General features: G+C 34.6%; 1 protein-coding gene and 1 pseudogene across 1 annotated transcript in view; one reads left to right on the forward strand and one right to left on the reverse strand.

The window, feature by feature from the left end:
• The window catches only part of LOC105302452 (guanine nucleotide-binding protein G(q) subunit alpha), a 284,051-nt gene that overhangs the window by 63,857 nt on the left and 201,582 nt on the right, over positions 1-18,612 (reverse strand). The window contains exons 4-5 of the mRNA XM_011375494.1: positions 10,959-11,087; positions 8,258-8,387 (exon numbers count right to left, since the gene is read on the reverse strand). Coding sequence (XP_011373796.1) covers positions 8,258-8,387; positions 10,959-11,087 — 259 coding nt within the window. The remainder of the gene's footprint in view (positions 1-8,257; positions 8,388-10,958; positions 11,088-18,612) is intronic.
• LOC111729663 lies at positions 17,563-17,681 on the forward strand (annotated as a pseudogene).

The raw sequence follows: 18,612 nt of genomic DNA on the forward strand, positions 1-18,612 counted from the left end.
AAGACCTATGAGTGTAATAAAACCTTACACACATCGTGTGTGTCATTAATATCAATGGGAAGGAGGACGTTCAGAAGAGCTAATAAAATAAAAAAATTTATAAAAAATTATAATAGGTCTCAAAGCTAAAAAGTAACGAAGAATTACCAGGCCAGAATGCAAGAAAGGACAAATCTAAAGAACTGAGCTATTACTTGGGGCTACTTTTCCCACGGAGGTATTTGCTGATCGTAGAGGTGGCAGCTGAGAGGCTGAGGGGACGGGGCTCTAGAGAACTATCACTGCTTTGCACTAGGGCTGTGCACTAGGAGTGAGGGTATGCCCAAGTAAACAGGCACACGCAGAGACTAGAGCTCAGTTACTTAGTTACCAAAAGGGCTAAATTGAAAAGACCTGACAATACCAAGGGCTGGCAATGAAGGGAAGTGACAGAAACTTTCAGACATTGCTGGTGGTAGTGTAAATTGATACACTGACTTTTGCCCAGTCTACTAAAGTTGAAGATAAGTATTCCTCACATGCCGGCATTTCTACTCTTAGGTGCATATCAACAGAAAAGTGTATACCAAGAGACATTTACCTGAATATTCGCAGTAGCGTTATTTAAAGTATCCCCATACTGGAAACATACCAAAAATCCATAAATACCAGAATGGATAAATAAATTGTGGTATTCTAATGTAACAGAATATTATATAGCAATGTAAATAAATGAATTATACAGAATATAGGATATATATACCTTCCAAACATAAATGCTGAGTAAAAGAAGCCAGGCTCAAAAACTTATGGATGTTCAAAATAGAATACTGTTTATATAAAGTACAAAAAACACAGTATTTGATTCCCTCTGTATAAAAGTTAAACATAAGTAAAAACTAAACTATAGTGGTCAGGGCTGCATATTTAAGTATTAAAATTAAAAAGAAAAGCAAAGAAGTGATTACCTTACAGAACAGTGGTTACCTGTTACCTGGGGGAGGGGCACTATCAGGGCTTTGGTGGTCTTGGTGATGTTGTTTCTTGACAGGGGCGTTGGACATACAGATGTTTTGTGGTGAGTCGGTGCGCTGTACATTTTTTATTTGTATATTTTTCTTTATGTGTACGTATATATTTCCTAACTCAAAAGGTTGAAAAAACTATCAGCAGAGATGAATAATGGATTTACTATTCTACAGATAGTACTGGGACAATCGAACAGAAATATGGCTGGAAAATATTAAATCCTTCCTATCATACACAAAAATCAATTATAGATGTATAGAAAACCTGTGTAAAGCAAAGCTTTGTAACTTTTAATAGAAAGTAAAGAATATATCTTGATATTCTTGGGGGAAATAAAAAATTCTTGAAGAAAATACAACAATAAACTAATAAAGGAAATGTGAGTTGACTAAATTAAGATTAGAACTCTTTTGTAAGATAAAGTGAAAAGACAAACTATGCACTGAGAGATAATTTCTATGTGTATAACCAGCAAACATTAATAACCAGAATATATTTAAAATTGTGTATGTCAATTAAAAAAAAAAAGAAAACAACCCCACTGGGGATCGGGGTGAGCGGAAGAACAGGCAAGGATAGGAAAAGGTAATCTGCACTAAAAACAACGTGACTCACTGAGAAGTACATAAAACACAGTAGGGCTTATTCACATAATGGAAGTATACGACGGTCTAAATAAATGAATTAGATCCATGTGCAGCAACACGAAAGAATCTCAAAAACAATGCAGAGTTAAAAAATTGCAAAATAAAATAATTTAAATAAAATTTACAATCATGCATTATATCTAGAATCCCATATTACACACTGCTTATCAACACACACATATGTAGTATAAAAGTGAAAAAATGCTTAGGAATGGTAAATGCCAACTCGAGGCTACTGGATTTTTCTGGGGAGGGACAGAATAGAATCAGAGAAGGTTACATAAGGTCTTTAATTATATCGGTATCATATTATTTCTGTGAAAATAAAGATTTAAAGTAAATATGTCAAAATTTTAAGTTTTCCATAATTTTATACACTCCTGTTTTACTAAAATAGTTTATAAAAACAAAAATAAACATAATCCACTTCCCTAGCTATTCCCAGTTTTAATCCCACATCAAGTTGTGTGTTTAGACTGCACAGTATTGGCCCATCACAAACTCTGATATTATGGCACCAACTTACAACTGAGGGAAGCTTAAGAAACAGCCCTTATGAATTCTAATATTTGGTTTCCTGGAGGGATATTATCATGGATAAAATTTACTACCTCCCATAGCATCTCTTTATGAAGTTATAGGAGAAGTCACTCAGGCTCAGTAACAGGAGAAACTGACTTATTTTAAAGACACAGTGAATCTTTTCTTGGTCACTAAGAGATGCTCGACTAAATTGTGAACTATCACTAGGAAAGGTAACTGGTTATGTGATTTGTGTTTCAATTCTTAATCTTACTCTCCAATCCTTACTGTGCTTTATTCCAGATTTTTCAGGTGATTTATTTTATCCAACTGTGTGTGCAATTATGTAAATACACGAATATAATCATTAAGGAAAACTTTGATAGATTATATTATATTAAAACTTACTACCTCTGTTCATCAAAAGATGCCATTAAGAGAATAAATGGCAAGCTACAAAGTGAAAAAAGATGTTTGCAATACGTATGATAAAGGGCTCATATCCTACAAATCAGTAAGAAAAAAATAGATAATCCAAAAGAAAAATGGACAAAGCTAATGAATAGCAGAGCTAGAATTCAAATCCGAAGTCTTACTTTATTTTACTTAAAAAAAAAAAATATTTTCAGTTATTTGTAACTCTGTTACTAGTAACAACAACATCACTATTCATACTTGTTCTTCACAGAAAATCTTCCAAATTCTTTTTTTTTTGGGGGGGGGGGGGGTAGTTAATAACCTTCCCTATAATAATTATATATATTAATTAGTTGTGATTATAGAAATCAGACTATATCACATTATTTTATAGTCTTTTTCATATAATATAATTCACCTTTTCAAAACACTATTGCATACGTTATACTAAAATGGGTTCAATGCAAAGTCTTTAAAAGATTTCCTACATACATTCACACACAAAATGTCCAATGTGCCTGCTTTCCCACACCCTTGCCAGCACTAAGTGCAGGTCTCTGGTTCAAACTCAAAAATGGTGAACAGAAAACTTCCTTCTAGCTTCCTTCAAGCAATGAAAACAAAAAAATTAAGGAGTAAAATAATGAGGAAACAAAAATGGTGAGGAATGGAAAGAAGTTTCAAATAGGGACACATGGCTGAAAATGAACAAAGAATGAGGAAATGGGAAAGGGGTTAAATATTAAAAAGTAGGGCATCTTTCAGGAATATCCTCGTTAATCAGGCCATGAATCTGAGACAAGTGTACCAAAGGCTGAGAAGCAAGATGTAGTTTCTAATTTCATAATTTGATTAAGAATCAATAAAGGAGAGTTAGTCAATCTAATCATGATCAGACATCTTAACTGGATAACTTAACTCTACTTCTAAGATTCCTTTAGATATTTCCTTTGGAGTTCAAATTTTTTCTCCTCAATTTTTAGTCAGTTTTCCTCTCAAAGCTGAATTTTTTTGGAAAAAATTCCCAAAGCTCACTTGGAGTTTTTAGAGCAGAACAAAGTACATATTTCACACGTTTAAAGGAAATGTTCAAACTTTGGTTGCAGTTGAATAACTTCGAAATGGCTTCATTTTAAAACCTAGTAGAGGAGAAATATCCAAAGGGAATGCATACTGTGGATTATTCATTTTAAGGTAGTTCAAAATCAAATGAGCAATACAGGAGGTCTGCATGACTAGTAAAGGATCTCTGGCTGTTCTACTGTTACCTCTTAAAATAATAAGAGCTTACAGGTAGAGAAAAATTATTTAAATTCCTTCTTGAAAAGGCAGGATTTTGATTTTACTTCCTTGGTCTTGGCCACCCTTAAAAGCTCCTCTTGCTTTTCTTCTGAGTTTGTCTCTAATTTCTGGAAGACACCGTGAAGGACGGGAAAGAAAGCTGGCCTAGAAGAGCAGGAGATTGAGCTCTGGGTGACCTTGGCCATGGGTCTCAATCACTCCATACTGAATCGTCATTGTTATAATGCATACCAGCAAACCTTGGTCAATCTTCACAGGGAGGTCAGCTGGTAAGATTCAAATGAGTAATGGTTTAAGCAAGTTTTGAACAAGTATAAAGAGCTTAAGGTATGATAAATGTCTACTGTCTTCTTTTACTAAATATATTTTTAAATCTACTGAGCAATTCTAAGATTCAGGTTTGAAACAAATGTTTATGAGAACTAATGTTGGAGAACCCATCTTGGTTCAAAGGGGGGACTAGGGTATGGGAAATTCTCTTGATATGTTGAAAAGACTAAAACACAACTGGTTATGATCAATTCGAAAGGATTAATATAAGTTAGAAACGCACAGTTAAAAAAGTGGAGGGGAAAAAGGTCTAAATCTTTGAGATTCTATAAAGTGTTCGGTCTGTAAGACAGATCCAGGGTCAATGTCTAAGAAGGCATCTTTGTATGAATGCTCAAATATTCATGTACCAGAAAACCAGATAAACAAAGACTAAAAAGACACTGATAACTGAAATATATTACGCAAATGCCTTATTGTGTGCTCTGGGCTCTCAGGGGCACTGAAATAATATATGCGTGAAAAGATTACAATGGAAATGTTGGCTCTGTGCTGATGTGTTATCATAGTGAACATCAGACAGCAAAGGGAATATGCAAATCAACACAGCTCTATAACCCTGATTATTCTTGCCTACTATTTGATAATGTATTTCCTTCTTTGGAGAAAAAACATAATAAAAGAAATTCATTCTTCAAACTCTAGGAAGGCTGAGAATCTAAACAGACAAAAAGAGACCTACATAAAATTTTAAGATTAATAAAGTTTTAGAAATATTAACAGTAAAAGCAATAATCTAAAATATTTCTCTTACTTGCTTTTGCTAGTGGTTTGTAATGCATTTTCCACAGTTCCCCAGGATAGAAAGGAGGCTGTCAGCATCCATTCCCAGGTTTTTCTCACAAATATATATATAACAAGGGAGGTACAACAAAGTCTGTTTTGATTAAAGTTATGAATATCAGATTTCAAAACCAACAAAATGTTAGGGGCTTACTTCAGTTTTGTCTCACCAAAAATAGAAAATTTAAGGGAAGCAGAATTCTTTAGTTTCAAATTTCCTTAATGATTTAAGAAAGTAGAGAGGCAATGATATTTTCATATATTAGTACAACTGACAAAAAAAATAAAAAAGGATAATGCGACTACATTCCAACATTAAAAAATACTTTTGACAATGTTTCCTAATTACCAACCGTGATGGCTATCGCTAATATGGATGAAGTAATTAAGGAGGACTATTTTTCTTATTACGCTTAAGATTATCTGCAATACTACAATCAAGCTTGACTTGAAGCCTGAGAAACAAATACCATCAAATAAATTTTAGCTCACAGAATTATAAGATAGGCTTTAAAAATATTCACAAGTAATAGGGAATTCTAATGGAAAATAATAATTTACTATTTTAATTTGTAGCATAATGTATCACCATAGGAATCAAAGAAATTGAAAAAATATTTTTAGATGTAGTGCCTACACATTGAATGGCAAGATACTGTGGAAACTTTAATTGTGATATCTGATAATCAAAATAATGTCATCTTACTCTAATTAATATAAAATAATATACTTTTATATAAAAACCTGATCTCATAATGTCAGGTAAAAAATGGAATAAATGATCTGTAATGTCCAGATAATTAAAGGGCTGGATTGTCTAAGGAATTTACTTTCTTTTCTATTTTGCAAATTTTAAAGTGGTAAGTTGATTGGCATTAGATCACAACATATATTTCTTTATAGATACAATGCATTTATCTCATATACAATGTGTACTGACAAACACATTATTTTCCTTTAGCTATAATGTAAACAGTGACATAAAAAAATTAATGTGTCTTACATCTTATAAAAGCACGTCTCTTTTATGAAGTCTTTTATAGCAAAGTTGATTTTTTTTTTTCATTTTTGTATCTCTTTAGATACCCTGGTACCCAGCACATAGTAGACAAGCCCTCGAAATATTTTTTGTCATGGTTCAACATTTAAAAAATAAGAAATGTTGTCATATGTCTGCTTCCAAAATATGCAGTATGTTCAAAATACTACATCCAAGGCTTATGGAACAACAAACAGACACAGATATAAAGATAGAAATACAGGGAACATGTTCCAAGACCCCTGGTGGATGCCTGAAACTGCAGATAGTACCAAGCCTTGTAGATACTATGTTTTTTCCTATATAAACATACTCATGATAAAGTTTAATATATAAATTAGGCACAATAAGAGATTAATAACAATAACTAATAATAAAATAGGACAATTATAACAATACCACAATAAAAATTATGTGAATGAATTATTGTCGAGAACTTTCACCTTTTCACTTAAAGGAAGCACTTTCCGGCTTCTCTGTGGCATATCTGAATTGCCAATATCACTACTCTTATACTTTGGGACCATTATTAAGTAAAATAAGGGTACTATCACTCTATGGTACTATCACTGTACCATAGAACACAAACTCTATGGTACAGTGATAGTCAATCTGAAAACTGAGGTGGCTACTAAGTGACTAATGGGTGGAGAGCATATGCAGTGTGGATACACTGGACAAAGGGATGAGTCACGTCCTGGGTGGGGCAGTGCAAGATTTCATCATGACACTCAGAATGGTGCACAATTAATAACCTGTAAATTGTTTACTTATAAATTTAACTTATAAATTATTTATTTTTGGAATTTTCTATTCCATATTTTCAGACGACAGTTAACTGCAGGTAACTGAAACCACAGAAAGGGAAACCATGGGTAAAGGGAGACTACTGTATAGAGATATCATAGCCAAAATTCTGATAGCAATTGATTAATTTTGATAACTGATTTTCAGACACTTATCAGGCAAACGCTGATAAAATTCATTCTTAAAAAAAGAAGTTCTTTGATTGATTCAAAGGCTTATATACCTACAACCCAGGAAAGATTCTGAAATGCATAATAGGTAACTCTCAGTTCTATATGGGATAATGATTCATGAACTCTATCAATCCTACACAGAAAAGAAATGATATGGAGGATTAGATGTGTATTTTAATGGAGATATTAATACTCGTAGGAAAATAAAATACTTCAAAGGACTAAGAAGGCAGAATTCTTCTTGTATACCTAAAAAATTTACAATATTAAAAGTATATTTTAATACATCAGATATTATTTTAATCAGCTACCAGAGATATTTCACTTCCTTCTCTTTATTTTCTACCCTATTAGAAGGATATTTAATACTTACTATTGGCATGTCAGTCTACAATCACTGCCTCTATCAGGATATTAATGGCCTCTTCTCCATTCCTCCAACACACACACTGAACTTCAGCTCAAAGTCAGTTTTCTGTGCCCCTTAACTAGCCTCTATAACCAAATCTGACTCATGATCAAGCCTTTATCATTCTCAAAATCCACATTTATACCTGCTAGGTTCTATGTAATGGGGAGGAGATTACAATACAGAATCAGTTCTCCAGACAGGCATATCAAAGATACTTTTTCACTTATTAGTAGACACAAAACTGTGCAATGCCTATAGAGTTCTACAAGAGCAGAAAAATCACATCACCAAGACACACCATCGCCTTATGAAGAACTGATTTAGAGCCCAGCTGCAAAGTCACTTTTGCCAAGAGAAGTTTTAAATTATGCCAAGAGAAGTTTTAAATTATGAGTACTCTTTGGGACCCACCCACCGCACAAACAATGATTTAGACAAAATGAAAACAAACAAAACAGGCTGACTCAGTCCAAAACTCCCAACTCCATCCTGCAAGAAGACTATAAAACAATCTGATTAGCCTAAGGATTTCTGTGTTATTTTCATTTTCAGAGCCTCTGCATAGTGTGAAAAGTATCAAATAGGGTCTAATTAGACCTGAACATACGGACCTGCTCATACATCTAACAAAATGCTTACCTTTCTGAATATACCATGTGGTACCATAAGATTATTTTTGATTATTTTAAAAATCCCCAAATCAGTAGACAAGAAAGCAATGAAGTCAGTTTACTCCATACCCCACGCCCGACCTCCTGTCATTTATTTGAACCAGATATTAAATTAACAATCCAATGCCTGTCCAAAGAGCACTCACCTCATTGTCTGACTCCACGAGAACTTGATCATATTCACTAAGTGCTACTAGAAACATGATAGAGGTGACATTTTCAAAGCAGTGTATCCATTTTCTTCTCTCTGATCTTTGGCCCCCGACATCGACCATTCTGCAAGGTTAACAATATTTGTATTAATAGCATATAAAGAAAAAGTCAATATAAATATAGATTTTACTTATAAACTTAAGGAAAATACTCTATAAAAAGAGTTCGAGTCTATTTTCTATTACCTAACAAAGTCAAGACATTCTGGGTAATAAATCATGATAGTTACTAGAAATTTACCAGATGTGTATGAAAATTGTAATTTTGTAAAAACTATACCTGTGCCAAGCCAAGGAAAATGGTGCTTTATTTAATCAAGCACTGAAGAGTCAGAAACAAAATGAGGTTTTTTTGTGTTAAGCTCCAATGACAAATACTGACTTCAATCTACTTTCCTATAAAATAAAGATCCTCATATATCTTAAGGATGCTAGAAATGACTGCAAATACATTTGAAGATGTAAGATGCTATACATTTCAATATGTGTGTGTGTGATGCTTCAACTAAATGCAAACATGACTCCACTGATCCTTTATCAGTAGGTTAAGCATTTTGGGCTTTTTCCTTCCAATATTTGCAATAATTTGGGATAGGATCAGTTATTTTGGGTAATATAGTGTAATTAGCCTTAAGTACAAACCAACTTACTAACCTACCAGAAGTGAAGTATATAAAACATTAAGATGCTACAAGATGTCTCATTTGAAATATTTCAAGGATTTGTTTTTAATACATTAGTTCTGTGCTGGGTTACTGCTCAGGAACCAAAAATGACATCAATTAATTTGAGTGATAACGTACATGTGGAAATACCTAGCACTACATGCCACTGAATCCAAGTTTCTTCAAACTATTGTTCCATCTCTCAAATAAAATATGTACAATGTTCATAAGATAAAATACTTTCAGAGAATGAGAGTTTTAGGTACAAAAATTTGAGAGCATGACTCTTCAAGCACTTGCTGAAAATTGCAGTTGTTCCTCATGTTCTCCTGCCTCTAAGCATTAAACCTAAGTAAGAAATCAAGATTCTTCCAGTAACTGCTTCTAAAAGTTTTCTAAGGCATGGAAGAGATATCTGAAGGACAAAACAATGGATCCATGGAGACTTACGACTATCAGCATCAAAACTAGAATTCTTAGGTCTTCAAAAATATTAAAATGCTAGCTCTTCCCTGATGCGGAGTGAATAAGATGCTACTCATTTACATGAAATCCTCATCCCATGAAATCCTGTCACACTAAACTTCACAACATGCTTTTGATGGTGGCAGAAAATTATTTTTCTAAGTTATTACTTTTATTGTAGTGGCAAAAAAATGTCCATTAAAAGCTAGTGCACATAATGTAGAAAAAACAAGATGTAATAGTAACCTGGTTTCAAAGGTCACTAATTATAAAGCAATGAGGAGATAAAAACTCTTCATGAAATGCTATATGTTTTTAAAAAATATTCTGTAATATGGTTATAAGAGGAAGGAAACTTAGGTGTCTCAAATTATAGATATTTAAATGCTATGAACTCGAAACTTAAGTAATGCCAGAGCTGTAAGCAACCTTGGTGATCATCTAATGCAACCATTTTATAGATGGAAAAAATGAGGCTCAGAATTATTTCCAAAATGTCAACCACTTTATGAATATGTCTATTAGAGTAGCGCATGACAGCCAGAGGTGACCACAGGTAGAGACAGATTAGAGTCAAACACACAGTGCTCTGGCAGGGAATGATGGAGGGCCTGCTCATCAGAGTCACATGGGAGAGTTACACAGGAACAGTTACATTACTCCTACTTCATAATTTCTTATTGCATGTAGTTTTCTCCAAAAGGTTGGGCTCTCCCAAGGAACTCAACTCTCTACGCTCATAGATATAGTCACGTCTTCATTTCTCAAAGAACCTGTGGTTTGAATTCCAACTAAAAGTAGAACTGAGAGTGCAATAAGAGATTAAATGAAAGTATATCAGTATTGCTTACTTCTCATCTTAAACAAACAAACAAACAAACCTATGCTGAATATTACCCAGAAAGAACAGCAGCAGTGAAGGAGGAAGTAATAAATTTTCATTCTATTTTCCTATGTAAATTTAGACTAGGTTGATGAATCTATATTTGAAATCATTTAAAAAATTTTCAAGCAACTTATTTTAGGAATATAAAACATCCCATATTTTTATTGCTATTGAAAAATTCTACAGTAGTACAAGAGGACTTGGAGGAAACAATGACATGAAACTTTCTGACAACATATACTTTCATATTATCAATAGTCATAAGATCATTCGTATCTGATACAAATCTAAAAACATATGCATTTTTCTTCTAGTTAAAATGATTCTCCAAAAATTATAGTAAGGACAATGTCTAACTAAATTTTTGATTACCAGCAAACAGACTTCATTGATTTTTTTTTTTTTTGGGTGATTTAATCTGAAATGAGAAATCTACCCATATATCTTTCCTCTGTTTCCTCTTTCAGGGACACATTATTCCATCTGTGTATCTAATGATAATGACTGGTATAAAGATAGTATTATTTTAAAGCCTACCCATGATTTCAGCATTTATACTTCACCAAAAGTACTCAAGGCATAAAATCTGGGAAGTGGGTGGTATGGACTCAGGTACTACCTGAAAATGACACTTTGTAAGTCAAAGGGGTATTCGATGATCCCTGTGGTGGGGACTCGAACTCTAAGCACATCTTGTTGCGTAGGCAGGTAGGCAGGGTCGGCAACGCGGTCCAAGTCATTAAGATAGCTAGAGGAGGGAAGACACGAGAATGTCAGTGATATCATCACACCACATCTGCCTATGGAAAGAGAAGAACAAAAATGAATCATAAGAAAGAAGTGAAGAAAAGAAAGAAAAATATCAGAAAGTAGTAGAGAAGTTTTGGGAAGTCAAAAGACAAAGTCAATCTTCCACTGGTTGGAGCAAGGTTACCCATCTATAGATTACCTGGCTCACTTCTCATTTCTTCTCTTACTATCAGTTAGAACCCATACAAGAGAAAGGAGGAGAAGAAATCAAAGGAGTCTCCTACATTTTACTTGTTTAGCAAGTGGTGGATAAAACGAGAGTTTAAAGCAAATAGTTTGAATTACATATACAAATTCTATTTGTATAAATAAACAGATAACAGAATTACACATAAGATCAGAAGGCTTTCTTTTTTTTTTTTGTTGCCTTTTTGCAGAACATCAGAGCTTATTCCTGGAATGTATCTCTTTATTCCCTTAAGAGAGGACAGCAGGATATCATATCCTAAATTCTGCCCAGAGTCTAAGTGATTCGTGATTACGGTGAAGCCACAAGATTTCTAGTTACTGAGGTAACGATGTCTAAGGTCAGATACTCCCAGTGTTTAGAGTCGCTACATCTAAACTTTAAATTTATCTGCTTATATTAGACTTCTCTATTCCTTTGGAGAAAAATAAGACACTTTTTATTTTGAAATAATTTCAGACTCATAAGAAATTGTAAAAACATTACTAAGAATTCCCCTGTACCCTTCAACCAGCTTCCCCTAATGGTAACATTATATGTAACCACGGTACAGTATCAAAACCAAGAAACTGACATTGATCTAATATTATTAAACTACAGACCTTATTGAGATTTCATCAGTTTACACACACACACACACACACACACACACACACACACAAACACACACACTTTGGGAATATATTGTTCTATGAAATTTTATCACATGTAGAGTTTCCTACAACCGCCACAACAATCAGGATACAGAATTGTTCTGTCACCACAAAGAAACTGCACTGTGCTACTCATCCCGACCCTAACTCCTGGCAACACAGATGTTCCTATCAGAACAATTCTGTCATTTCAAAAATGTTATATTCCATTCACTTTTCATTCTCTCAAAGTGAAAAAAATAATTTGCAACTTTGAGAATGACATAATTTGGTATAATTGATGATAAACAAGTGAAAATGACTGTTCTGCATGGCATCCTTGTGATTTCAAAGAGTCACTATGCTCACCTTGGCCCTAGGGAGGATGGAGTACAAATATGGTTTCAACACCTAACTACAAAGTATAGACACAAAGTAATTAATGTGTTGATAAGATTTAAAGAAAAGTTGGAACCATTAATAGAATTGGAAGTGGTTAGATCCTCAATATCTTTATGCCCACAAACTAGAGACAGTGAGTTCTGAGGTATGTAGCAGGGAATGTCTGGTGCAGAGCATGTTATAACTCAGCAAGCACAAACATTCAGTTGATGTGACCTACCAATGGAAGGACTTGGTCTCAGTGATCATTATTCTTGCCGTTGTACCCAGAAGACTGCCTGGCAATAGTACTTAATGAATATTTGTTGGTTAGATGGATGGGTTTCCTATGTTGAGATTTAGTTTCAGTATTAAATATTCTTACTTGTGGTGTTCCATATTAATGAAATTATTAAATTTGAAACTGGCTGTTGAAAAGAAATGCTACATTAAATCTCTAAGATTCATGAGATCATAAAATAGTAGAGCTAAGTCAGATTTTAACAAAAAAAATTAAATTACTGCCTTTTTAGAGGTGTATCAATCCTTTAAGACAAAAAGGTAGCAGCTTGGAAATTCCTACTGCAAAGCAACTAATTAGTATTCTAGTGACCTTACCCCAAACACATCAATGATTCTCTAGCTGGCAATTAGCTCTCTACTGACTGATAGGAACCAGCCTGATATCTTTAATTATCATAAAACTGGCTAAAAGACAAAAAGGGGGAGGAACTGGGAGAATGTGGGCATGAGAAGCAAAAAGGACATATAAAAACGTACCAAACCCAAAATTTTAGTTGATATCTTGGCATGGTCTTAGAGTCATCTGATGGGGGCTAACAAGACTATGTTCCAAGAGATGGTCTATATCTCATTCTGCAGATAAACCAGTTAATCACACCATAAAAGCAAAACCAATGGGCTACTCTGTATTAATGGATTTTTCTGATTTATCAGCTCCTTGATTTGAAAACTTGGGATGAATGTACATTTTGAAACCTATAAGATCACCATTTAACTACTATACACAAAAATTTAATTCAGAGGAATCAGAGAACTTCCAATTTACATTGGCAAGTTTGTTCAGAAATATGCTGCCCAATAAGCCATTTCTACTCACTTAACCCAAAACACAGAGCTCAGAACAGAGGGTGGCTGATTCTTGTACAGAAGGTGCTGTTGTTCTCCTGTGGTGAAGAAAAATCATGGTTTTCTGCTTCTTAGAGATGAACTAAACAGATTATTCATTGCCACTCCGTTTTTAACACGTATTTCCACAGGAGACTTTAAAGAACCAGCACATGTAGTGGGAAATTACCTGTCACACTGCACAGTAGGAACCTGGCTAGTCTTTCTTCAATTTAGAAGAGTGAACTGAGCTCCCTGACTAACATACTCAGGTAAGATAGAATCAGGGTACAAACCTGTGACTGAAGGACCACTTACATGAGTGTAGAGGCTGTCCTAAAATAATGTCAGTGGTATCTCTCTGTGAACCTGAGGCATTAGCTGAATATCTAAAGCATTTGTTCTTGCAAGAAGATTTTTTTTCCTCTTCACCTTTCTTTTGCTCCTTTTCAATGTCAGTATAGTTCATAGAGAGTAAGAAGAAAAGCATAACAACAGTGAACTACTGAGTGCTTGCTAGGCTGTGTTCTGTCTGCTCCTTGCCCAGGTGTTATCGTATTTCATGGCAAGGAAACAGCCATTAAAGATGTTCCATATACTTTTGATTAATGTGAAAGTGAATGGTAGTTCTTGCTTGGCATTCTTACTGCTTTGCCTCAGTTGGATGGTAGAAGAAAAGGCTCACTCTACTTGGAGTAAAGAAGTTAAATTAATCTAGTTAAAAACAACAACAACAAAAAGAAAACTGAAAGGAAATGTGTCAAGGCCTGCTAGTTGCAACAGACATTATCTAGAACCAAAACCAAAATTAAACCACTAAACCCCAAACACCCCAAAATAAGGTGAAAAAAAGAAAACAACAACAAACCCTCCAAATAAACAAAAGATACAAACTATGTTCTCCCACAGAAAGGTCTGGGTGGCTCAGAAGTTACACCAGGATTGAGAATATGTCGCAGATAATTTGTGAAGCAAGTTAAACCTGCAGGCGACCAAGACCAGTGTTTTCTACTGCCAAGGAAAGGCCAGCATGGAGAGCATCTGCCTGGGTAAGTCCCAAACCCACAAGCCCTCTCACTCTAGGCTTACAGGACACGGAGGGACTCACAGCACCTTCTGCGTTTCACAGTTTCTTAGGGGAAAAGGCCATTCTATTTCCTTAGAAATGCAGTTCTGGTATTCTGAGACCAGAGCATCCTCATTTGTTGATTCCTGTCACATTCTGAGAAAAGGTAATGGAATAATCTCTTAGCTGAATTGTACTTTCCATTGAGGCATTTCATATTCTGAGGAAAAACGTTGGTGGAATATATCATGTTGGATTATTCCATTCATTTAACCTTTTACAAAGAAACACCAAGGTCTGAACAAATTTATATTGCAGAGTAAATTCAGAAAGTTAATTATAGCTATAATTTGTTTTGTAGAAATGATTTTGAGTGGCTGCTGAGGTCATTCTCAGGGTGTTGCTATGGTGACAGGCACAAGGTACATTTCCAAGGCAATGTATGTTTAACAAGTGGCTGGCAGTAGCTCTCTCCCGATGTCAGGGAGAGAAAGCTCCCATGGTATACAACAGATTTATTTAACTGTCTAGGAGACAAGGCATGTTTAGGACTGTGCTAGAAAATAGGAGGTTTAAGTTGATTAAACTCATCTTACTCTGATCCATTCATGGGAATTTAATGACTTGCCATTGCTTTGTGATATTAATAATGGATAACTTCATAATTGATTTAAAAAAAAAAGTCAATATTTTCCACATATATTTGCTCAGTTAGGCCTCTCACACTCTGTGAGATCAGGGACTATGATGACATTTGTCCAAGGCTGGTCGCCAACACTCAGCCGAGGGCCTGGAACACAGCAGGTGCTCAACATGTGACCCAAATTAAAACTATTTTATTAAAAATACTGTAGCAGTTAGAAAGACAAATTACATCTTTTACGAAAAAAAACAAAGGAGTAGGGGCGCTGTTAGCCACCCAAGGCCACAAAATAACCTCTCTGGGCTACTACTGGCCTGCATTATGTAAAAACTAAATTCTGAATTAAAATGCCTATGATGAATGTAAAGACAACACAGAAAAGAAAAGCAGTATTTCTTTAACTTCATTTAGTAGATGTGCTTCCTGTTCTTCTTTAGATCCTGGACACAAAATGATATAATTTGCATATAATATCCATTTTATGCCTATCAAGCTTTCTAGCCTTGGAATTTACTCTAATCCAGTGCAAATGGTGGGAGTGAGTGGTCTCTTAATAACAGGCAATTCTCACACAATCTCTTTAATGAAAGAAACAGGTTTCTGATGGTTTTCAGTGAAAAGCAAAGCAACAAAGAGACTCCTGTAGTAAATTTTCAACAGTTCCTATCATGAAAAAAATGCAGGGCCATCATCTGGAATTGAACAATACATTTGACCATGACACTCTGATGGGTGTTAAGGATATGAAGATTCCTAGGGTATGATCTCTGCATTCAAGGAGATTACCAACTTGTGGGAAGAAAAGGGTTAAATGAAGATGAGAAATGATGGGGTTCAATTCAGGTGGAATGAACCTTTTTTTATTTTGGACAGAGTCATTTTCTGAGAACCTGTTTGAATTGTCTCTAATCCTTGGTGATTATCCACAAAACATCTTTCCACAGCATGACTGATATGCATGAAAGACTGACAGACAGAAATCATGTACATTAGTTTATTATTACACCTTGTAACTGCTAAATTCTTTATACATTTAACTTCAGGATCATCTCTGGCTGTAGAAAAAAATTAGAAATTCAGAAATCAGATATAATTCATTACTTTAATGATTAAAATATATATGAGAGAAGCTTAAATGTCACTAAAACAATATGCTCAAGTCAAATATGGCATTTTCTCTCTTGAATATGTTTTTAAAAGACATGCTAATTGTTCCTCAGTTTTGACAATAGTTGGTCGGTCAATAACAGTTTTGAATTGACCTTCAAATTTAATTTATGCTCCAATTTGACATGTCATGAGAACCTATTAAAATTTTCTTAAAGTAAAAAAACCTCACTACTTATGACTAGAAGGTTAATTGAAATCTAAACTAAGAATAGTACAGAAACTAGAAATTCAAGGTTTTTTTTTTAATGAAGGAAACATGAATAACATTTAGATATGATTTGGTAAGTTATCTACATCACATATGGGTGGGGTTAAAAAATTACAGACATACAAGCCTCAGCAATTATACTAAAAGGAGGAAAGTACTTGTGAGTGGTAAGTGAAAAAAGAAATCTCTGATATTTGGTATAAATCCAATCAAACCTAGTAAGGTAACTGAAAACAGCAAGTTGGGCATTCATGTAGCATGCTATGGGGTGTGTGTTGGGTTCTTCAACTCCTTCATAAGGACCTCCTTTTGAAAGGTTGTGTTTATAACACACTTGCAGTTCATGTCGGATATTGAGATGAAGTTTTGGCACAGAAAATGACTCTTGGTAGAATTTCACATTTTTAATTATTAAAAAGAAGGTTAGAAAAACTAGGGCGACTTCATTTAAAAAAAATTAAGAAGACCTCATTGTGAGAAGAACAGTCTCAGGGGAGTTGAAAGCTAGATCATGCTATGAGATCTTATCTGACACTGTCAAAAGCAGTGGAAGCTAAGGAGAAATGAGAAACACGTAGTTATTGAACAGCTGAGATATGACCACAAGGGTTCAAAGGAAAAAAGTAAAAGATACTGTCAAACTGAACTTAAAAAAAAAATAGAGTTAAAGTAACAGTTCTGCAAAACTGCAGTCCTGAGGGGAGTCAAGTACAGCTTTTGGTATCAAGACGAACCCAAGTGAGTCCCTCGTCTGGCAGGTCCTGTAGCTGAAATGAGCCTCCTTGATGACCTGGTTAGGCTGGTTAGCTGTACAGGTTTGCTCATTACACAAACACTTCCATTTCGTGAAGAGCTCATTTTGTGGAGGGCAAATCAACTTTCCTTTTTAACACATGGCACATTATGATTAGAGTTCAAGGAGGTGTAGTATTTATAACAGGTATTTTGTTCATAAGAAGTTGTTTTCAATACAAAATTCTGGCTATAAAAAGATTCTCGTCTACGGCTATGCCACCCTGAACAAGCCCGATCCCATCTGATCTTGGAAGCTAAGCAGGGTTGGGCCTGGTTAGTGCTTGGACGGGAGACCACCTAGGAAGACCAAGTGCTGTAGGCGTAAAAAATAAAAATAAAAAATAAGGGATTGTAAGCTGACAAGGTGCTTGCAACCTGTGAGGTCAACCAAGGGTTGCCTCACCTAAATAAAAACAAACAAACAAACAAACAAACAAATAAATAAAACAAAGATTCTCAAGAGAGAATATTCTGTGGCATAAAAGAGAACTGTAAGAGATCATGCATTTCAATTTTTTCTTTTCCAAAGAACTAAGCTAATCCAGAAAATCAAATTTTAAAAACTAAGTTAAATATCTCATAAAATATTCTGTCACTCCATTTGGTAAATAGTTTCAGTATCTTATAATTCTTATATATGGATAGTTGATTCAAACGTCCATAAGAGACCAATGGTGTCAAATGGAGAATAGGCTGAACTACTATGTGTCTGTCAGGCGAAAGTCAGGGCCAAGCTCAGGCCTGGGTAACAGAGATATTCTTATGTCTGTTGTTCAAGCAAATAAACTGGCCTTGTAATTAAACACAAACCAACAACAATGGGGAGAGAGAGAGAAGGAAGAAGGGAAGTAGAGGCCTTTTTCAATTTGCCTGTTTGGCTTTGTTAAGTTACTCGTCTTTTACATGATAACTTTCAAAGTTGACTAATTTTAATCCAATTTTTATACTTCTAAAACATATAACAACACCAGAGACTGCTTTTTATTCTAGCTTGCCTGTCTTGAAATGTAAAGGCAGAGCTTCAGTTAATTTACACAAATTTATTGAAAATCTGTTACAGTTAAATTCTAATGTACTTGTATGTGTTGGAGGGAGGGGGATGGAGCACAGGGAGTTATTACGAAATACTTAAAATATATATATTCTTTGCCTTTGGGACAACAGGCTACCTGGAAAGCAAAGATAGCACAGATGAATCAATTAAGAAATAATTAAGTGCCAAATTGTGAGCTGCTAACTATGAATGTAATAAG

This window comes from Pteropus vampyrus, unplaced genomic scaffold (assembly GCF_000151845.1).
Source record: "Pteropus vampyrus isolate Shadow unplaced genomic scaffold, Pvam_2.0 Scaffold273, whole genome shotgun sequence".
In the NCBI taxonomy this organism is placed as follows: domain Eukaryota; kingdom Metazoa; phylum Chordata; class Mammalia; order Chiroptera; family Pteropodidae; genus Pteropus; species Pteropus vampyrus.